The sequence below is a fragment of the Ricinus communis genome, chromosome 2 (genome assembly GCF_019578655.1).
Source record: "Ricinus communis isolate WT05 ecotype wild-type chromosome 2, ASM1957865v1, whole genome shotgun sequence".
Classification (NCBI taxonomy): domain Eukaryota; kingdom Viridiplantae; phylum Streptophyta; class Magnoliopsida; order Malpighiales; family Euphorbiaceae; genus Ricinus; species Ricinus communis.
The window spans coordinates 24,758,041-24,782,539 of NC_063257.1; the positions used below are offsets into that span (position 1 = coordinate 24,758,041).

Genomic DNA, 24,499 nt, shown 5'->3' on the forward strand with positions numbered 1-24,499 from the left:
CAGGACCGTGTGCGCACCAGTAATGATCATGGACGGGTAATAAGATTATTATGAGTTTTGCCCTGGTCGAGCATGGCTCTTTGGGCTGATTTGAGTGAGATGCCGGAGTAAAGGACCCTGTTCGAGCTTTGCTCTCTGGGCGCCGACTTATTTGAATATTAAGTGACCGGACTGGAGTTAAGGACCCTGGTCGAGCTTCGCTCTCTGGGCGCTAGTCCTATTGGAATGAGATGCCAGAGTAAAGGTCCCTGGTCGAGCATTGCTCTCTGGGCGCCGGCTTATTTGGATACTTAAGTGATCAGACTAGAGGTAAGGTCCCTGGTCGAGCATTGCTCTCTGGGCGCCAGTCTTATTGGATTAAGAGAGCCAAAATGGCTACTAGAATTTGGGGTTAGAGTTCTACTGAGCCACTCGTCCCGTAAAAGTAGAAATATATTTTTATTTATTTATTTATTTTGGTATTTGATTATAATGTGATTTGTATTTACGTGCATGGTTTGATATACTGATTTGTATAATCTATATTTTCTGAGAAGAATGCAATAGTTCCTAGATTATTTGATTTTAACTCACTCTCGGAGACCCGGCGATCTCAATTTACTTTTTTTCTTCAGATACGTGACTGTTAGTCTTCCCGCGACTCTTATTCAGTAACCCGACTCCTTCATCATCGGGTGATGTATTTGATTTGGTATGTAAATTGGTAAATCTTAGATTCTCCACAGTAGTAATAGTAGATGTATCAGCTGTAAATTTTCTGAGTTTCGGGTCTTGCCAAATTCTTCTGGCAGACCGAATTAGTTATGTAAAATTTAATTGTTGAGATATTTGTGGCATTGTTACTAGTAAAATTTGAGATGAGATTTGTTTAAGTCAGTGAGTGTTAGGCTTACTACGTGTTTCGGTGGCCTTACGCCTACCCATTCCCTAGTGCCGGTCATGGGCCCTCGGGTGGGGTCATGACATACGCGAAGCTCGAGTTAGAGGGAATCCGAAAATACAAGAATTCCAGTCGGAAAGTGATCGGAAGGCGCCGGATCGGAGCCAGAAAGGTGCTCCTCTAGTGACGCTTCCCGAGGCTGGCGGCGGATTTTCACAGCAAGGAAGGTCGCTTCCGGGATTTTCAGGGGTGGGGAGTCTGTCTTCAGTGTCGATTTGCCAAAAGGACACCGGCAAGAGGCTGAACGACGAAGGGAGCTCCTTTTCTCTTCGGTCAGCGTAGGCGGAAAGGAGGAGGGAGGAGGAGGGATGCTGGGCCGCGGCGAGTTGGGCGGCACAGGCGGGGAGGGAGAAGAGACAGCAAGTGAGGGAGATGGGGGAAGGAAAGGGAACGAAGAGAGAAGGAAAGGGAAAAGAAAACGAGGGAAAATAAATTGTCCTTTTTTTATGTTTTTATTTTTTTATTATTAATTTCTTTTAAGAAAAATATTGTATATTACATTCTATCCCCCTTAGAAAAAACATTCGACCTCGAATTTTAAAAGAAACATGGCTTACTTTAGGATTGAAATAGATGAAGGTAAAGACTCCTCATTTCCAGCTCAGTCTCCCAAATACACTCTTTAGATGAATGATTCCGCCACAACACTTTAACCATCGAAATAACTTTAGAGTGCAGTTGGCAAACTTGAGTATCCACGATCATGATTGGCTGCTCCTCGTAAGTTAGATCTTTGCTTACTTCCACATACTGAGGCTGCAACACATGCGAAGGGTCTGAAATGCACTTCCTTAACATTGATATATAGAATACCGGATGCACGTGCGAGAAATTTGGTGGTAAGTCTAGGTTGTATGCCACCTCTCCAATTCTGTCAATAATCTCAAAGGGTCCCACATATCGAGGGGCCAATTTGCCCTTCTTGCCAAATTGCATCACACCACGCATAGGAGACACCTTCAAGAACATATATTCCCCAACCCTGAACTCCATGTGCTTCCACTTCGGATCCGCATAACTTTTCTACCTATTGAAAGCTGTCTTCAACCTTTCGCGCATAATAGGAACCTTTTCTAAAGTGATTTGAACTAACTCTGCTCCTGCTAAGTTTCGTTCGCCAACCTCTTTCCAAAACACAGAAGATCTGCACCTCCGGCCGTACAAGGCCTCATAAGGTGCCATCTCAATGCTTGGATGATAGCTATTGTTATATGCAAATTCAATCAACGGTAGATACCAACCCCATTGACCACCAAAATCTATCACGCACATCTGAAGCATATCCTCTAAAGTCTGAATAGTCCTCTTGAACTGTCCATCCGTCTCGGGTTGAAAAGTTGTACTGAAGTCTAATCTAGTACCAAGCTCTTCTTATAGCTTTTCCAAAACCTTGAAATGAACTACGGTCCTCTATCAGTCACTATAGAAATTGGAATGCTGTGAAGACTGACAATCCTCTCTAGATACAATAATGCATACTTAGCCACAGAATAAGTAGTCTTCACCGGAAGGAAGTGCGCTGACTTAGTCAATCGGTCCATATTACTTAGATAGAATCATAACTAGCAGAAGTCTTGGGTAAAGCCGATATAAAATCCATAGTAATCCTTTCCCATTTCCACTCAGGTATGGGAAGCGGTTGCAATAACACTGACAGCTTCTGAGGCTCCAACTTGACCTACTGACACATCAAACACTTGGAGACGAACTCTGCCACATCCCTCTTCATCCTACTCTACCAATAATTTCCTTTCATATCATGATACATCTTGGTGGAGCCCGGATGCATGCTGTAAGTTGTATAGTAAGCTTCTTCCAAAATCTCCTTTTTGAGATTATCCACATCGAGAACACACAAAGCCCATCCTGAGGGTACCATCATCATCTATAATAAAATCATTAGCTCGACCTTGTTACACTTCTTCCAAGATTTTTTGGAACTACGAGTCCCGATTCTGAGCTATCTTGATTCTGTCGACAAGTACAGACCTAACCCTGAAATGAGCTAACAATGCACCTGATTCTAATATCTCCATCTGTAGCCCTTGGTCATAGAGTTCGTACAACTCTCTAGTCAGGGTCTCTTCTCTACACTGATATGAGCAAGACTACCTACCGACTTCCTGCTCAAGGCATCTGCCACAACATTCGCCTTACCTAGATGGTAGAGAATATTACAATCATAGTCTTTCTAAAGCTCTAACCATCTTCTCTGCCTCAGATTCAATTCCTTTTTTTGGAAAATATACTTTAAGCTTTTATGATCCATATATATCTCGCACGTCTCACTATAAAGATAGTGCCTCTAGATCTTCAAAGCAAAAATTACTGCTGCCATCTCCAAATCATGGGTCGGGTAATTCTGTTCATGTTCTTCAACTACCTGGACGCATAAGCTACTATCTTTCCATTTTGCATTAGAACACAACCCAAACCCACTCTTGAAGCGTCACAATACACCGTGAATCCACCAGTCCTAAAGGGTAAGGCCAACACCGGAGCTGAAGTTAAATACTCTTTCAGCTTCTGAAAGCTTCCTTAACACACGTCAGCTTAGTCAAATGTGCTGCTATCCTCAAAAGGTCCTGCACGAATCGATGGTAGTAGCTTGCCAATCCTAGAAAGCTACGCACCACAGTCACCATGGTCGGTCTCTGCCAGTTAGTCACCGCCTTCACTTTCTTGGGGTCCAACTGAATACCCTCTGTAGACACAACGTGCCCCAGAAAAGCAACGCTTTATAACCAGAACTTGCACTTGGAGAACTTAGCGTACAACTGATGCTCCCTCAATGTCTGAAGTACCATCCTCAAATGCCACGCACGCTCCTCTTCACTTATGGAGTACACCAAGATGTCATTAATGAGTACAATGACAGAACGATCCAGAAACTGCTTGAACACTTGATTCATCAAATCTATGAAGGCTGTAGTAGCATTAGTGAGTCCAAACGACATCACCAGAAACTCATAATGCCTATAACGCGTCCTGAATGCCGTCTTTGGCACGTCTTCACCATGGATGCTCAACTGGTGATACTTCAATCGCAAATCAATCTTGGAGAAACATACGGCTCCTTGAAGCTGACCGAATAGGTCATCGATGCAAGGAAGTGGATACCGGTTACCAATTGTTGCTTTATTCAGTTGCTGGTAATCGATACAGAAGCGCAAAGTACCATCCTTCTTCTTCACGAACAAAACAAGAGCACCCCACGGAGACATACTGGGTCTAATAAAACCCTTATCCAAGAGGTCTTGCAACTACTCCTTTAACTCTCTTAACTCGGCTGGTGCCATTCGGTAGGGCGGCAAAGAAATAAGTGTTGTACTCGGTACCGCGTTGATGCATAATTCTAGCTCTCTATTGGGTGGTAATCCTGGTAGTTCTTCTTGAAATACATCAGGAAACTCGCAAACCACTTGAACGTCTTCAACGCAACCTTTTCCTGCTGAGGTATTCTTGACATCCATGGCGAAGCATCCGCCTAGTTGTAATAGCTGACACGAGATTCGATAGAGTAGGTATCTGCTCGCCTTTAAAATAGAACTCTGAGTCTTCAGGGATTCGAAAAGTTACTTGTTTCTCCCGGCAGTCCAACATGGCAAAATGCATAGCCAACCAATCCATTCCCAAAATCACGTCAAAATCCATTACATCCAACAAAATTAGGTTAGCAACCAAATCTCGACCCTCAACAGACACGATGGAAACATGACATCGGTCTCTAAGGCATCACTTAATAGCATAATGACCGACATTAACGGGCTGGACATCCAATCTTAAAGCAAAACTAGGCGACACGAAAGAATGGGTAGCCCTAGGGTCTAATAAAACTCTAGCTTCAGAATAGCAAAGAGAAATAGTACCTGACACCACAGCATTTTAGGCTCGCGCAACCTGAGGAGTGAGGGTGAACACTCTCGCTTGCCCACGGCCTGACTGCTGAGAGCCTGAAGCTTGACTTTGGACTCTGCCACCCCAGATTGGCCTTTGCAGATCTACCTCCAAAACCATGACCCTACTGGCCAACAAACTGGGATCCACCCTGAAAATATCTCGGAGCTACAGTAAAAGCTGGTCGGGTCACACTGGCGGACGAGCCCTGGGGAAAAACTGGCTGACTGAAGTAGTGAGGACACTCTCGAGCCATATGACCCATCTCACCACACCTAAAACAGGCTCTGCTGGAAGCTAGGCACGGTCCCTAATGTGACCTGCCACACATCTGACAGGTGCTAGCCCCAGAACTAGAGCTGTTATAGCCTGAACTCTGGCCACTACCATTGAAGCCTTGACCAGGTCTGGATCCTCGGCTACCCTTCCGATTGTGCCTACCCTTTCTATGGATATGGTGGCTTCTCTGTCCGATCTGCTGGTTGGCACCCTCGGGTGACCCTCAATCATGGTTTTCTTTTTCCTACCATCAGTAGTCCTCTGACCAACCCTCACACGGTCATTTCCATCTATCTTGCCATGTCAATCACTTCTAGGAAGCTGCACCTCCTAGACTGAACCAAGGAGACAAACTCTAGACTGGGTCTTGAAATGTACTTATTATTCTTCTGCTCCTCATTCCTACAGCATAGTGCGCATACCTACTCAGCTGTACAAATTGTCTGGTGTATTCAGCCATTGACAAGTCTCCCTTAATTAGCCTTTTAAATCTCTCTTTGTACTCCTGCTTCACGCTAAAAGGGATGAAGTACTCCTTAAACCTGTCTTTGAACTGCCTGCACGACAATCTATCTAGAAAGAGGCGGATATAGTCTCTGAACCATTGAGATGCTATTCCCTTCAAAGAAAATCTGGCCATCTCGATGGTCCTCTTGTCAGAATAGTGCAAGTCGGATGCCCTTTTCTCGACCTAGTCCAGGATGTCCAGAGGATCCCCAGCTGTCCCATCAAACTCCACAGGTCTTAATTTAGTGTACTCAGACATGGGATCATTGTCCAGATTCCTGATATCGGACCCACTAGCACGGCCTCCTGAACCTTGGGCAGCCTGCTGCTGCTGGAAGACCAATAACTGCTCTAAGGTCCTCTACATCCTAGTCATACCGGTTACAAATGCCTCCACTAGGACTCCACCAACACCATGTACCTCCTGAGTCTCACCCTGATCTGGTTGGGCTACTGCTTGAGGCCTACCTCGCCTCTTGGTACCACGGGCTAGGGCCGGAGGGGCCATCGGAGCAGAAAACTCACCTTGGCCTTCTGGGCCAATGCTGCAGCTGCAGTTGCTCGAGTTTTCGGCATGGCAAGAGCTGAAAATAAACAATAAGCTATTAAACCCAACAGACTCTCTAATGTATAACGCATATACTGCAATCAACGAAACACGCAAGGACAGACTCGATTCCTATTTTCCACAGTAGTTAAGGAAGCTAACCTAGGTCGAAGAAAAACTAAACCTAAGCTCTAATACCAACTTTGTCACAAATAGATCTATAGGTCCGTGACCGGCACTAGGAAATGGGTAGGCTTAAGACCACCGAATCTCGTAATAAGCCTTACTATAATTCAATAAAATGCTTATAAAATATCATATTAATCCTGACTGACATGCCATAAATAATTCTAACTGGTCTTTATAACATCCCACGTCCATCATGGACCAGAATAATCATAAAAAATTAGAAGTACTCTACTGCAGAAGGTCTAGAGTATAAAACAACTAAATATATGAAAGTACAGATTATTTAAAATAAGCTCGGTGAAGAAAGAAGTCAGACTGTCACAATGCAGGACAATGAAGAACTCTAATTGTCACCTGAAAAATAAAACTGAGATTGTCAGTCTCGGGAGTGAGTTAAAATCAAATAATCCTGTGACTATTACAGTCTTCTTAATAAAATAATATTTGTTATCTCAGTATAACATGCAATTGTACATCACATACGAGTCATACCATAATTTTAAAATAAAATACATTTTAACACTTATGGGACGAGTGCCTCAGTAGAAGCCTAACCCCAATTACTAGTAGCCTTTCGGCTCTCTTATTCCAATAGGTCTGGCGCCTAAAGAGCGAAGCTCGACCAGGGTCCTTACGTCCAGCCTGAACACTTGATTCCCAACTAAGCCAGTGCCTAGAGAGCATTGCTCGACTAGGGACCTTTCTCCAGCAGTCAAATTTCATAGCCCAGAGAGTTATAATCGACTAGGGCAAAAATCCAAAATAACCTTATTACTTGTCTCTAATTATTACCGGTGCGTACGCGATCCTGATACAACCCATATGGTGGCATGTTTTACTATAGCCTCATCCCAATGTCATAATTATAACACATATATATTAATCATAGTCTAACATAATCATTCAACACATACTAAAATAAAGATTTAGAAATTCGGGGAAAGCAAGCATGCAATTTGTGTGTAGAAATAATAATAATTGTATTAAAATAACATTAATTATGATATCAAAATAAAGATATAATTTCACTAATAATAATATTAAAATTACTCTTAGTAATTAATAATTACATAAAATTATTTATAATGCGATACTGATAATCATATTAAACATAAATTACTAAAGCATCATATTAAATTTAGACATGACAATATTGCAGAGATTATGTGACTTTAACTCACAGTTCTAACGCACTCCAGAGTCCGCTCCTATGTCTCGGGTGGAGCTGGCGGGAAGGATGGATTATCTATTCACAAAAACACTCAATTAATAGACATTCTTAAATTTTTTCTAGGCCTATACCCTTAGATTAGACTGCCTAAAATTAATTTAGACTCAAGAAATCTGTCAAAAATTCGGCAGAACTTCTCCTAAATTACGGCCATTAACCCCCCGTAAAACGGGTCCAGAACCTGCCAATATTTTAAGAAAAATACTGGATATTACACAAGTTTTACGGGGTTATTTTCTGATGGGGACAAATATACCCCTTTTACGGTGTTGTTTTCTCATATTATAAAATTAACCCATTTAAGAGGTTGTTTTCTTATACTTACAAATATACCAAAATTACCGAGTTAGTTTCTTTGAATGATAAATATCCCCGTATTACGGGGTTGTTTTCTCATATCAAAAAATTTACCCTTCTACAAGGTTGTTTTCTCATATTAAAAAATTTACCCATTCTACAAGCCAGTTTTCTCAGACTCGCAATTACACTACTTTTACATGGTTGTTTTCTCAAATTCATAAATATACACGTTTTATCGGGTTATTTTCTTACATCGATAAATATACCACTTTTACGGGGTTGTTTCCTCATATTCTTAAATTAACTCATTTAACGGGTTGTTTTTTCATACTCACAAATAAATTACGGGGTTATTTTCTCTGTTTGATAAATATCCCCGTATCACGGGGTTGTTTTCTAATATTTATAAATATACCCCTCTTACGGGGTTCTTTTCTCATATTAAAAAATTTACTCCTTCTACTAGGCTGTTTTCTCAGACTCGCAATTACACTACTTTTACGTGGTTATTTTCTCAGATCCATAAATATAAAGGTTTTACGGGTTTATTTCTTATATTGATAAATATACCACTTTTATGGGGTTAAATTATTAGCACTATTATGGGGTTATTTTCACAAATTCATTAATATACATGTTTTACGGGGTTATTTTCTTATATTGACAAATATACCCTTTTTACAATGTTGTTTTCTCATATTATAAAATTAACCCATTTAAGGGGGTTGTTTTCTCATACTCACAAATATACCACAATTACGGGGTTATTTCTTCAGATTCATAAATATCCCCATATTACGGGGTTGCTTTCACATATTAAAAATTTTATCACTTCCACGAGGCTGTTTTCTCATATTAGAAAATTTACCCGTTCTACGAGGCTATTTTCTCAGACTCGCAATTACACTACTTTTTACGGGGTTGTTTTCTCGGATTCATAAATATACACATTTTAAGGGATTATTTTCTTGTATTGATAAACATACCACTTTTATGGGGTTGTTTTCTCATACTTAATTATTAGCACTATTATGATGTTGTTTTCTCAAATTCATAAATATACACGTTTTACGGGATTTTTTTATGTTGACAAATATACCCTTTTTACGGGGTTGTCTTCTCATATTATAAAATTAACCCATTTAAGGGAGTTGTATTCTCATACCCACAAATATACCAAAATTACGGGGTTATTTTCTTCGATTGATAAATATCCCCGTATTACGGTGTCGTTTTCTGATATTAGAAAATTTTTCCTTCTACGAGGTTGTTTTCTCAGAATCGCAATTACACTACTTTTACGGGCTTGTTTTCTCAGATTCATAAATATACATGTTTTACGGGATTATTTTCTTATATTGATAAAAATACTACTTTTACGGGCTCATACTAAATTATTAGCACTATTATGGGGTTGTTTTCTCAAATTTATAAATATACACTTTTTACGGGGTTATTTTCTTACATGGACAAACATATCTTTTTTACGGGGTTGTTTTCTCATATTATAAAATTAACCTATTTAAGGGGTTGTTTTCTTATACTCACAAATATACCACAATTACGGGGTTATTTCCTCAAATTCATAAATATCCCATATTACGGGGTTGTTTTCACATATTAAAAAATTTATCACTTCCATTAGACTGTTTTGTCAAATTAGAAAATTTACCCGTTCTACGAGGCTGTTTTCTCATACTAGCAATTACACTACTTTTACGGGGTTGTTTTCTCAGATTCATAAATATAAACGTTTTACGGGATAATTTTCTTATATTGAACTTTTATGGAGTCGTTTTCTCATACTAAATTATTAGCAATATTATGAGGTTGTTTTCTCAAATTCATAAATATATACGTTTTACGGGTTGTTTTCTTATATTGACAAATATACCCCTTTTACGGGGTTGTTTTCTCATATTATAAGATTAACCCATTTAAGGGGTTATTTTCTCATACTCACAAATATACCAAAATTATGGGGTTATTTTCTTCGATTGATAAATATCCTCGTATTACGGGGTTCTTTTCTCATACTAGAAAATTTACCCCTTCAAGGCTGTTTTCTTAGACTAGCAATTAGACTATTTTTACGAGCTTGTATTCTCATATTCATAACTATACACGTTTTACACGATTATTTTCTTAGATTGATAAATATACCACTTTTATGGGGTCGCTTTCTCATGTTATAAAATTAACCCAATTAATGGGGGATCATTTTCTCATACTCACAAATATACCAAAATTATGAAGTTATTTTCTCCGACTAACAAATATCCCCGTATTACGGGGTTATTTTCTCATATTAATAAATTTACCCCTTCTACGATGTTGTTTTCTCAGTCTCGTAATTACATTACTTTTACGGGGTTGTTTTCTCATATTCATAAATATATATGTTTTACAGGGTTATTTACTTATATTGATAAAAATACCACTTTTACGGGCTCGCACTAAATTATTAGCAGTATTATGGGGTTGTTTTCTCAAATTCATAAATATACTCATTTTACGGGGTTATTTTCTTACATGCACAAATATACCCCTTTTACGGAGTTATTTTCTCGTATTATAAAATTAACCCATTTAAAGGCTTGTTTTCTCATACTCACAAATATACCAAAATCACGAGATTATTTTCTCCGATTGATAAAATATCCCTGTATTACGGCGTCGTTCTCTCATATTACAAAATTTTATCTCTTTTACGAGGTTATTTTCTCAAACTAGCAATTACATTACTTTTACATTGTTGTTTTCTAAAATTTTTAAATACACACGTTTTATGGAGTTATTTTCTTATAATGATAAATATACCACTTTTATGGGATCGTTTTCTCATACTAAATTAATAGCACTATTATAGGGTTGTTTTCTCAAATTCATAAATAGACACGTTTTACGGGGTTATTTTCTTATATCGACAAACATACCGCTTTTATGGGGTTATTTTTTCATATTATAAAATTAACCAATTTAAGAGGTTGTTTTCTCATACTAACAAATATAACAAAATTACGGGGTTATTTTCTCCAATTGATAAATATCCCTGTACTATGGGGGTTGGTTTCAAATATTTATAAACATACTCCTTTTACGGGGTTGTTTTATCATATTAAAAAATTTATCACTTCTACGAGCCTGTTTTCTTAGACTCGCAATTACACTACTTTTACGGGATACAAAATTATTTTCTTATATTGATAAATATACCATTTTTACGAGGTCTTTTTCTCATATTAAATTATTAGCACTATTATATGGTTGTTCTCTCACATTCATTAATATACACGTTTTACGGGGTTATTTTCTTATATCGACAAGCATACCCCTTTTACAGGGTTGTTTTCTCATATTATAAAATTAACCCATTTAAGGGGTTGTTTTCTCATACTCACAAATATACCATAATTACAGGGTTATTTCCTTAGATTCATAAATATACCTGTATTACGGGGTTGTTTTCACATATTAAAAAATTTATCACTTCCATGAGGCTGTTTTCTCATATTAGAAATTTTACCCATTCTATAAGGCTGTTTTCTCTGACTCACAATTACACTACATTTATGGGGTTGTTTTCTAAGATTCATAAATATACATGTATTACGAGATTATTTTCTTATATTGATAAATATACCACTTTTTTAGAATGGTTTTCTCATACTAAATTATTAGCACTATTATGGGGTTATTTTCTTAAATTCATAAATATACACGTTTTACAAGATTATTTTCTTATATTGACAAATATACCACTTTTACGGGGTTGTTTTCTCATATTATAAAATTAATCCATTTAAGGGAGGTTGTTTTCTCATACTCAGAAATATACCAAAATTACGGAGTTATTTTCTCCGATTGACAAATATCCCCATATTATGGGGTTGTTTTCTCATATTAAAAAATTTACCCATTCTACGAGGATGTTTTCTTAGACTTGCAATTACACTACTTTACGAGGTTGTTTTCTCATATTCATAAATATATATGTTTTACGGGGTTATTTTCTTATATTGATAAAAATACCACTTTTATGGGCTCATATTAAATTATTAGCACTATTATGGGGTTGTTTTCTCAAATTCATAAATATACACGTTTTACGGAGTTATTTTCTTACATGGACAAAAATACCCCAGTTAAGGGATTTTTTTCATACTCACAAATATACTAAAATTACGGGATAATTTTATCCGATTGATAAATATCCCTATATTACGGGGTTGTTCTCTCATATTAAAAAGTTTACCCCTTCTACGAGGTTGTTTTCTTAGACTAGCAATTACACTATTTTTATATTATTTTTTCTCAGATTCATAAATATACACATTTACGGGATTATTTTCTTATATTGATAAATATACCACTTTTACGGGGTAGTTTTCTCATAGTAAATTATTAGCACTATTATGGGGTTATTTTCTCAAATTCATAAATATACAAATTTTATGGGGTTATTTTTTTATATTGACAAATATACCCTTTTACGGAGTTGTTTTTTCATATTGTAAAATTAACTCATTTAAGGGGTTGTTTTCTCATATTCATAAATATACCAAAATTACAGTGTTATTTTCTCTGATTGATAAATATCCCCGTATTACGGAGTTGTTTTCCAATATTTAAAAATATACCCCTCTTATAGGTTTGTTTTCTCATATTAAAAAATTTACCCCTTCTACGAGGCTGTTTTCTCATACTTGCAACTACAATACTTTTATGGGGTTATTTTCTCATATTCATAAATGTACATGTTTTACGGGGTTATATCTTATATTGATAAATATACCACTTTTACGCGGTCGTTCTCACATATTAAATTATTAGCACTATTATGGGGTTGTTTTCTCAAATTCATAAATATATACGTTTTACAGGATTATTTTCTTATATCGACAAACATACCCTTTTTATCGGGTTGTATTCTCATATTATAAAATTAGCCCATTTATGGGGTTATTTTCTCATGCTCACAAACATACAACAATCACGGGGTTATTTCTTCAGATTCATAAATATCCCCGTATTACGGGGTTGTTTTCACATATTAAAAACTTATTACTTCCACGAGACTGTTTTCTCATATTAAAAATTTTACCTGTTCTACGAGGCTGTTTTCTTAGACTCGCAATTACACTACTTTTACAGGGTTATTTACTCGTTTTACGGTTTTTTTCTTATATTGATAAATATAGCATTTTTACAGGGTCATTTTCTCATATTAAATTATTAGCACTATTGTAGGGTTATTTTCTTAAATTCATAAATATACACGTTTTACGGGATTATTTTCTTACATGGACAAATATACCCCTTTTACGGGGTTGTTTTCTCATATTATAAAATTAACCCATTTAAAGGGTTGTTTTTTCATACTCACAAATATACTAAAATTACGGGGTTATTTTCTCTAATTTATTAATATCCCTATATTATGGGGTTGTTCTCTCATATTAAAAAGTTTACCCCTTTTACGAGGTTGTTTTCTTAGACCAGCAATTACAATACTTTTATGTTGTTTTTTCTCAGATTCATAAATATACACATTTACAAGGTTATTTTCTTATATTGATAAGTATACCACTTTTACGGGGTCATTTTCTCATATTAAATTATTAGCATTATTATGGGATTGTTTTTTCAAATTCATAAATATACACCTTTTACGGAGTTATTTTCTTATATTGACAATTGTACCCCTTTTACGGGGTTGTTTTCTCATATTGTAAAATTAACCCATTTAAGAGGTTGTTTTCTCATACTCATAAATATACCAAAATTACGGTGTTATTTTCTCCGATTGATAAATATCCCTGTATTACGAGGTTGTTTTCTAATATTTAAAAATATACCACTCTTACGGGTTTGTTTTCTCAAACTCGCAATTATAATACTTCTACGGGCTTATATTCTTATATTCATTAATATACATATTTTACGGGGTTATCATCTTATATTGATAAATATACCACTTTTATGCGGTCGTTCTCTCATATTAAATTGTTAGTACTATTATGTGGTTGTTTTCTAAAATTCATAAATATATACATTTTACAAGATTATTTTCATATATCAACAAACAAACCCCTTTTATTGGGTTGTTTACTCATATTATAAAATTAACCCATTTAAGGGGTTATTTTCTTATGCTCACAAATATACCACAATTACGGGGTTATTTCCTCAGATTCATAAATATCCCTGTATTACGGGGTTGTTTTCACATATTAAAGAATTTATCACTTCCACGAGGCTGTCTTCTCATATTAAAAAAATGACCTCTTCTACGAGGCTGTCTTCTCATATTAAAAAAATGACCTCTTCTACGAGGCTGTTTTCTCATACTTGCAATTACACTACTTTTATTGGGTTATTTTCTCATATTCATAAACACAAACTTTTTTACGGGGTTATTTTCTTATATTGATAAACACATCACTTTTACGGGGTCGTTTTCTCATATTATAAAATTAATCCAATTAAGGGGGGTTGTTTCCTCATACTCACAAATATACCAAATTTACGGAGTTATTTTCTCCGATTGACAAATATCACCGTATTACGGGGTTATTTTCTCATATTAAAAAATTTACCCCATCTACGAGGCTGTTTTCTCAGACTAGCAATTACACGACTTTTACGGGATTATTTTCTCATATTCATAAATATACACGTTTTACGGGGTTATTTACTTATATTGATAAAAATACCACTTTTAGGGGCTCATACTAAATTATTAGCACTATTATGGGGTTATTTTCTCAAATTCATAAATATACACGTTTCACAGGATTATTTTATTACATGGACAAATATACCTCTTTTACAGGGTTGTTTTCTCATATTATAAAATTAACCATTTAAAGGATTGTTTTTTCATACTCTCAAATATACTAAAATTACGTGGTTATTTTCTCCGATTGATAAATATCCCTATATTACGGGGTTGTTATCTCATATTAAAAAATTTACCCCTTCTACGAGGCTGTTTTCTCAGACTAGCAATTACACTACTTTTACGTTGTTGTTTACTGAGATCCATAAATATACAAGTTTTACGGGGTCATTTCCTTATATTGATAAATATACCACTTTTATGGGGTCGTTTTCTCATACTAAATTATTAGCACTATTATGGGATTATTTTCTCAAATTCATATATATACACGTTTCACGGAATTATTTTCTTATATCGATAAACATATCCCTTTAATGTGAAAAAACCGAGTAATACAGGGATATTTATCAATTAGAGAAATAAACCCTGTAATTTTTTATATTTGTGAGTATGAGAAAACAACCCCTTAAATGCGTTAATTTTATAATATGAGAAAATAACCCCGTAAAAGTGGTATATTTGTCAATATAAAAAAATAACCCCGTAAAATGTGTATATTTATAAATTTGAGACCATAATAGTGCTAATAATTTAGTATGAGAATAGACTTCGTAAAACGTGTATATATATGAATCTAAGAAAACAACCCCGTAAAAGTAGTGTAATTGCGAGTCTAAGAAAACAACCTCGTAGAACAAGTAAATTTTTTAATATGAGAAAACAGCCTCGTAGAAGGGATAAATTTTTTAATATGTGAAAACAATCCCGTAATATGGGAATATTTATGAATTTGAGGAAATAATCCCGTAATTGAGGCATGTTGGTATGAGAAAACAAACCCTTAAATAGGTTATTTTTATAATTTGAGAAAACAACCCGTAAAAGGGTATATTTATCAATATAAGAAAATCTATTAAGCGTTAACATATTATAATTTGAGAAAACAACCCTATAATAGTGCTAATAATTTATTGAAAAGCGACCCGATGAAAAGTGGTATATTTGTCAATATAAGAAAATTACTCTGTAAAGCGTGTATATTTATGAATTTGAGAAAACAATCCCATAAAAGTAGTGTAATTTCTAGTCTAAGAAAATAGACTAAGTAGAGCAGATAAATTTTTAATATAAGAAAAAGCCCTCGTAGAAGGGGTAAATTATTTAATATATGAAAACGACCGGTAATACGGGGATATTTATTAATCGTAGAAAATAATCCTGTAATTTTGGTATATTTGGGAGTATGAGAAGACATTCCCGTAAAAGTAGTATATCATAAAAAAACGTGGTTATATTTATGATTCCGAGAGAACAACCTCATAAAGTACTATAATTGCGAGTCTAAGAAAAATAGTCTCATGAAGGGCAAAATTAATTCATATGAAAACAACCAAATGTAAGAGGGGTATATTTATAAATATTAGAAAATAGGCCGTGTCGGGGATATTTATCAATCGGAGAAAATAACCCCGTTACTGTGGTATATTTGTGATTATGAGAAAAGAACCCCTTAAATGGGTTAATTTTTGAATATTAGAAAACAATCCCGTAAAAGGGTACATTTGTCGATATAAGAAAAATAACCTGTAAAATGTTAGTTGAGAAAATAATACTTGATTGCTAATAATTTAATATGAGAAAACAATCCCGTAAAAGTGGTATATTTATAAATATAAGAAAATAACCTCGTAAAGCGTGTATTTTTTATGTATGTGAGAAAATAACCCCGTAAAAATAGTGGAATTGCAAGTATAAGAAAACAACCTCGTACAATGAGTAAAGTTTTTAATATAAGAAAACAACCCCGTAATACGGGGATATTTATCAATTAGAGAAAATAATTCCGTAATTTTGGTATATTTGGGAGTATGAGAAAATAACCCCGTAAAAAGGGTATATTTGTCAATATAAGAAAATAATTCCATAAAACGTGTATATTTATGAATATGAGAGAATAACCTCGTAAAAATAGGTATAATGTAAAGGTCGAAATGACCCGTAGAAAGGGTAAATTTTTAATATGAGAAAACAACCACATAAGAGAGGTATATTTATAAATATTAGAAAATGAGCCCGTAATACGGGGATATTTATCAATCGAAGGAAATAACCCCGTAATTGTGGTATATTTGTGAGTATGAGAAAACAACCCCTTAAATGGGTTAATTTTATAATTTAAGAAAACAGACCCGTAAAACGGGTATATTAGTCGATATAATAAAATAATCCCGTAAAGCGTGTATATTAATGAATTTGAGAATACAACCCTATAATAGTGCTAATAATTTAATATGAGAAAATGACCCCGTAAAAGTGATATATTTATTAATATAAGAAAATAACCTCATAAAACGTGTATATTTATGAATATGAGAAAACAACCTAATAAAAGTAGTGTAATTGCGAGTCTAAGAAAACACCCTCGTAGAAGGGGTAAACTTTTTCATATGAAGAAACAATCTTGTAATACGGGGATATTTATAAATTTGAGAAAATAACTCCGTAATTGTGGTATATTTGTGAGTATGAGAAAATAACCCCTTAAATGGGTTAATTTTATAATATGAGAAAACAACCCCGTAAAAGTGGTATATTTATCGATATAACAAAATAACCCTATAAAACGTGTATATTTATGAATTTGAGAAAATAAATGATAGTGCTAATAATTTAATATGAGAAAACGATTCTGTAAAAGTAGTATATTTATCAATATAAGAAAATAATCCCATAAAACTTGTATATTTATGATTCTCAAAAAACAACCCCGTAAAAAGTGTATATTAATGGATATGAGAAAATAACCCTGTAAAAGTAGTGTAATTGCGAGTGTGAGAAAACCGCCTCGTAAAAGGGGTAAATTTTTTAATATGAGAAAATAACCATGTAAAATGGGAATATTTATCAATCGAAGAAAACAACCATAATTTTGGTATATTTGGGAGTATGAGAAAATAACCCCTTAGATGGGTAAATTTTATAATATGAGAAAACAGTTCTGTAAAAGTGGTATATTTGTCAATATAAGCAAAATAACCCCGTAAAACGTGTATATTTATGAATCTGAAAAAACAACCTCATAAAGGTAGTATAATTGCGAGCCTAATAAAAAAGCCTTGTAGAAGGGGTGAATTTTTTAATATGAGAAAACAACCGAGTAAGAGGGGTATATTTATAAATATTAGAAAACGAGCCGGTAATACGGGGATATTTATCAATTAGAGAAAATAACCACATAATTGTGGTATATTTGTGAATATGAGAAAACAACCCCTTAAATGGATTAATTTTATAATTTGAGAAAATAGCCCCGTAAAAAGGGGTATATTTGTCGATATAAGAAAATAATCCCGTAAAGCGTGTATAATAATAAATTTGAGAAAATAACCCCATAATAGTGCTAATAATTTAATATGAGAAAAGAACTCCGTAAAAGTGATATATTTATCAATGTAAGAAAATAACCTCGTAAAACGTGTATATTTATAAATATGAGAAAACAACCCCGTGAAAGTAGTGTAATTGCGAGTATGAGAAAACAGCCTCGTAGAAGCGGTAAATTATTTAATATGAGAAAACAACCCCGTAATACGGGAATATTTATCAATCGGATAACCTTGTATTTTTTGTATATTTGTGAATATGAGAAAACAACCCCTTAAATGGGTTAATTTTACAATATGAGAAAACAACCTCGTAAAAGTGGTATATTTATCGATATAAGAAAATAACCCCGTCAAACATGTATATTTATGAATTTGAGAAAACAACCCTATAATAGTGCTAATAATTTAATATGAGAAACTGACCCCGTAAAAATGATATATTTATCAATATAAGAAAATAACCCCGTAAAAGTAGTGTAATTGCGAGTCTAAGAAAATAGCCTCGTAGAAGGAGTAAGTTTTTTAATATGAGAAAACAACCCTGTAATACGGGGATATTTATCAATCGGAGAAAATAATCCTGTAATTTTGGTATATTTGGGAGTATGAGAAAACAACCTCGTAAAAGTTATATATTTGTCAATATTAGAAAATAACCCTGTAAAACGTGTATATTTATGAATATGAGAAAATAATCTCGTAAAAGTAGTTTAATTGCGAGTCCAAGAAAACAGCCTCGTAGAAGGGGTAAATTTTCAATATGAGAAAACAACTGCGTAAGAGAAGTATATTTATAAATACTAGAAAATGAGCCCGTAATACGAGGATATTTATCATTAGAGAAAATAACCCCATAATTATGGTATATTTGTGGGTATGAGAAAACAACACCGTAAAAGGTGTATATTTATCGATATAAGAAAATAACTCCGTAAAACTTGTATATTTATGAATTTGACAAAACAACCACATAATAGTGCGAATAATTTAATATGACAAAACGACCCCGTAAAAGTTGTTTATTTACAAATATAAGAAAATAATCCCATAAAACATGTATATTTATGAATATGAGGAAACAACATCGTAAAAGTAGTGTATTTGCAAGTCTGAGAAAACAGTATCTTAGAAGGGGCAAATTTTTTAATATGAGAGCAAAACCCTATAATACGTGGATATTTATTAATCGGAGAAAATAACACCGTAATTTTGGTATATTTTTTAGTATGAGAAAACAACCCCTTAAATGGATTAATTTTATAATATGAGAAAACAACCCCGTAAAAGGGTTGTATTTATTAATATAAGAAAATAACCACGTAAAATGTGTACATTTATAAATTTGAGAAAATAACCCATATAATAGTGCTAATAATTTAATATGACGAAACAACCCCGTGAAAGTGGTATTCTTATCAATATAAGAAAATAACTCCTTAAAACGTGTATATTTATGAATCTGAGAAAACAATCCCGTAAAAGTAGTATAATTGCGAGTTTAAGAAAACAGTCTCATAGAACAGGTAAATTTTTTAATATGAGGAAACAACCTCAAAGAAGTGGTAAATTTTTTAATATGTGAAAAGAACCCCGTATTACGGGCATATTTATCAATTGGAGAAAATAACCCCGTAATTTTGGTATATTTTGAGTATGAGAAAATAACTCCTTAAATGCGTTAATTTTATAATATGAGAAAATAACCACGTAGAAATGGTATATTTGTCCATATAAGAAAATAAACTTGTAAAACATGTATATTTATGAATTTGAAAAAACAACACTATAATAGTGCTAATAATTTAGCATGAAAAAAATGACCCCGTAAGACGTGTATACTTATGAATCTGAGAAAAAATCCCGTAAAAATAGTGTAATTGCGAGTTTGAGAAAACAAACCCGTAATACAGGGATATTTATCAAACGGAGAAAATAATTCTGTAATTTTGGTATATTTAGGAGTATGACAAAACAACCCCGTAAAAGTGGCATATTTGTCAATATAAGTAAATAACTCCATAAAACGTGTATATTTATGAATATGAGAGAATAACCTCGTAAAAGTAGTATAATTGCAAGTCTAAGAAAAAAGGCTCATAGAAGGTGTAAATTTTTTAATATGAGAAAACAACTGCGTAAAAGGGGTATATTTGTAAATATTAGAAAACGAGCCCGTAATACGGGGATATTTATCAATCGGAGAAAATAACCCCGTAATTATGGTGTATTTGTGAGTATGAGAAAACAACCCTTTAAAATGTGTTAATTTTAAAATATGAGAAAACAACCCCGAAAAAGGGGTATATTTGTCAATATAAGAAAATAACCCCTTCACACGTATATATTTATGAATTTGACAAAACAACCCCATTATAGTTCTAATAATTTAATATGAGAAAATGACCTCGTAAAAGTCGCTTATTTATCAATATAAGAAAATAACCCCGTAAAACGTATATATTTATGAATATGAGAAAATAACCCCGTAAAAGTAGTGTAATTTGCGAGTCCGAGAGAAAAGCAGGTCTAAGTAGAAGAGATAAATTTTTTCATATGAGAAAATAACCCCGTAATTAGGAGATATTTATCAATCGAAAAACATAACCCCGTAATTTTGGTATATTTGTGAGTATAATAAAACAACTCCTTAAATGTGTTAATTTTATAATATGAGAAAACAATCCCGTAAAAGGGGTATATTTGTCGATATAAAAAAATAACCCCGTAAGACGTGTATATCTATGAATTTGAGAAAATAACCCCATAATAATGGTAATAATTTAATATGAGAAAACGACCCCGTAAAAGTGGTATCTTTATCAATATGAGAAAATAACTCTATAAAACGTGTATATTTATGAATACGAGAGAATAACCTCATAAAAGTAATGTAATTGCGAGTCTTAGAAAACAACCTAGTAGAAGGGGTAAATTTTTTAATATAGGGATATTTATCAATCGGAGAAAATAACCCCGTAATTATGGTATATTTGTGAGTATAAGAAAACAACTCTTTAAAATGTGTTAATTTTAAAATATGAGAAAACAACTCCGTAAAAGGGGTATATCTGTCAATATAAGAAAATAACCCCGTCAAACTTGTATATTTATGAATTTGATAAAACAACCCTATAATAGTGCTAATAATTTTAGATGAGAAAATGACCTCGTAAAAGTGGCTTATTTATCAATATAAGAAAATAACCCCATAAAATGTATATATTTATGAATATAAGAAAATAATTCCGTAAAAATAGTGTAATTGCGAATCTGAGAAAACAGCCTCGTAGAAGGGGTAAATTTGTTCTTATGAGAAAACAACCCCGTAATAAGGGGATGTTTATCAATCGGAGAAAATAACCCCGTAATTATGGTATATTTGTGAGTATAAGAAAACAACCCTTTAAAATGTGTTAATTCTAGAATATGAGAAAACAACCCTGTGAAAGGGGTATAACTCCGTAATTTTGTTATATTTGTGAGTATGAGAAAACAACCCCTTAAATGGGTTAATCTTATAATATGAGAAAACAACTCCGTAAAAGGGGTATATTTATTAATATAAGAAAATAACCCTTAAATCGTGTATTGAATATGAGAAAACAACCACATAATATTGTTAACAATTTATTATGAGAAAAAGACCTCGTAAAAATAGTATATTTATCAACATAATAAAATAATCCCGTAAAACGTGTATATTTATGAATATGAGAAAATAACCGCATAAAGGTAGTGTAATTGCGAGTCTGAAAAAATAGTCTCGTAGAAGGGGTAAATTTTTTAATATGAGAAAACAGCCTCGTAATACGGGGATATTTATCAATCGGAGAAAACAACCCCTTAATTTTGGTATATTTGTGAGTATGATAAAACAACCCTTGAAATGGGTTAATTTTATAATATGAAAAAAATAACCCTATAAAAGGGGTATATTTTTCCATATAAGAAAATAACTCTGTTAAACGTGTATATTTATGAATTTGAGAAAACAACCCCACAATAGTGCTAATAATTTAATAGGAGAAAATGACCCCGTAAAAGTGGTATATTTATCAATATAAGAAAATAACCCCGTAAAAAGTGAATATTTATGAATCTCAGAAAATAACCCGGTAAATGTAGTGTAATTGCGAGTCTGAGAAAACAGCCTCGTAGAAGGGGTAATGTAATACCCGGAATTTTCCTTTAATAATAATTAATAAATAAGTTTTTATTTAAATTAATTTTACTTTATTTTTTTTATTTGGTTTAATTTGAAATGATTTAATGGAAATTTTAATGTTAGACAAATAAAGGAGTTATTTTTCTATACCCAATTAGTTGGATCTTTAAGAAATTAATTAAGCAAATTATTTGAGAAATAAATTATATTTTTGGTTATTCAAAATTTTTCCAAATGCATATTTATATAAATAAAATTATATTGGAAAATTATGGAAAAATTTGCAAAGGATGTTTTGATGAAAGAATTTTTGGGGAAATTGGTATTTTAATTAACTAGTGGTATTAAATTTTAAGTTGGAAAATAGTTAGCAAATTGATTAATTAAATTAATTGTGTGTTAGGACTAAATTGAAAATTTATTTTGGGATGAGGATTAAAAGTATAATTTTATTATTATCGGGTTTTAATGGAAATTTATATGTTTGGTATTTTTATAATTAAATATGTTGGCAAGGGCTTTTTGGTATTTTTGCATTTGAAAGCAAGGGTATATATGTAATTGTATATTTTCAATAATTCTATTTTGGCCCAAATTTAATAGTTAGGGGCTTAATTGTAAGGTTAACGAAAAGTTTAGGGGTTAATTAAAAATTTTGCAGGGCGAAATTGTTGTAATTAAAAAAGTTGAGGGACCAAAAGGTAAAAAGGAAAACTTCAGGGACTAAATGTCGATATGGAGAAGAAGAAAAGAAGAATCGGGGAGAGAGAGAGGGAGACCGGAAGAAGAAGATGGGCACTGCGTCGTAGGAGGCCGACCACGGTGAGCGAGGAAGAGTGGTGGCCAAGCACTTTTCCTAAACCTTGTCGGCTGATCTCGGTGGCAATCGACTCCTCTCGGTGATGGCTCTCTTTGGCGGCCAGCGCCAATGGTGGCCGGCGGAAGATCCGGTGGAGAGAAAGTAGGGGCAGCGGTGTTTTCAGCTTTTGACTCCGTGATGTGGATGATCGGAGGCGTATCCGGACTCTCCTCGACTCAAGCCCCGCAATGGTACCGGTTTCATGGCGATCGGACTCGGTTTACAAATCGTGGCGAGATCGTCAAGTAAATCTCGGGATGATTGGGGGTTGGATCGGGAAATCGAAGAGGGATCCTCATCGGTAGCGTCATTTGAGTCCGATGGTGTGTTCGGATCGTCGATCGAACCGGTGGTTGGAGGCGAGTCAACCAGAAGCGATCAAGCGTCTCGGTAATTTTCTCTAGCCCATTCATTTTGGAAATTCTTTGGTATAATTATGTGTTTATTGAATTGTGTTGTGTATTAGAAAATATTTGTGAGTTAAAATAATTGTTTGTGTTTATAGTCATGAATTGTGCTGTGTGGGGGAGTCGGGAAAAATAGTGGAGTCTTGGGGACCCGACTCCCATTGTATTAAATTGTTGAATATTTGAAGTGTTTTTCTGGTAGGTCCTAGATCATTTTCTGAGTAGCGTCCAGGTGTTTTAGGGAGCTTCTGCGGATTTCGGTGGGAACTCTTAAGTCGAGATTCTTAGACAGTCAGTCCTAGGAGTCTAGACCTAGGATTAAATTGTCCATTGTTTCAACATTATTGATTAATTATTTTCCGTGATTAGATAATCTGTCAGTTCGGCTCGCTCCACCCGAGGCATCGGAGCAGAGTTAAGGATCGTCAAAGCTGTGAGTTAAAGTCATATATCGATTATGCACGTGTCATGCATAATTTTTGAATAGCTACTGTGATTATTTGATTGCAAGTTTAAATTATTCATTTAATTATTATTCATGTGTATCATGCTCTTTGATTACTATTCATATATATATCCTTTCCTTTATCATTGATTTTATTATTGCATGATGATACGGGATGGGACGACAGTAGAACATATTAGTTTGATGAGTGTACCAGTGTAAATCCGAGAGTGATGGAAAAAGGGTAAATGGGAAATTTAAAAAGGAAAATTTAGGACTTGCCCTGGAGTAAAGGTTTAGTAGAGTGTGTTTGCCGGAGTAAAGGTCCCTAGTCGAGCATTGCTCTCTAGGCGCCGGCTTATTTGGAAACCTAAGTGACCAGACTGGAGGTAAGGTCCCTAGTCAAGCTTCGCTCTCTAGGCGCCAGTCTTATTGGAATAAGAGAGCCGAAAGGCTAAGGCTGATAGTGAACATTAAGTGATCGGACTGGAGTTAAGGACCCT

The 24,499-nt window shown here is 34.1% G+C and overlaps 1 protein-coding gene across 1 annotated transcript; it reads right to left on the reverse strand.

Moving 5' to 3' along the window:
* Positions 1-1,498: 1,498 nt before the first annotated feature.
* LOC112536073 lies at positions 1,499-1,933 on the reverse strand. The gene has a single exon (XM_025158641.1). The coding sequence runs from the start codon at positions 1,931-1,933 to the stop codon at positions 1,499-1,501; it is 435 nt and encodes a 144-aa protein (XP_025014409.1).
* Positions 1,934-24,499: the final 22,566 nt, after the last annotated feature.

Coding starts and splice junctions, on each gene's coding strand:
- LOC112536073 (XM_025158641.1), bottom strand. CDS start 1,933: ATGGAGTTCAGGGTTGGGGAATATATGTTCTTGAAGGTGTCTCCTATG.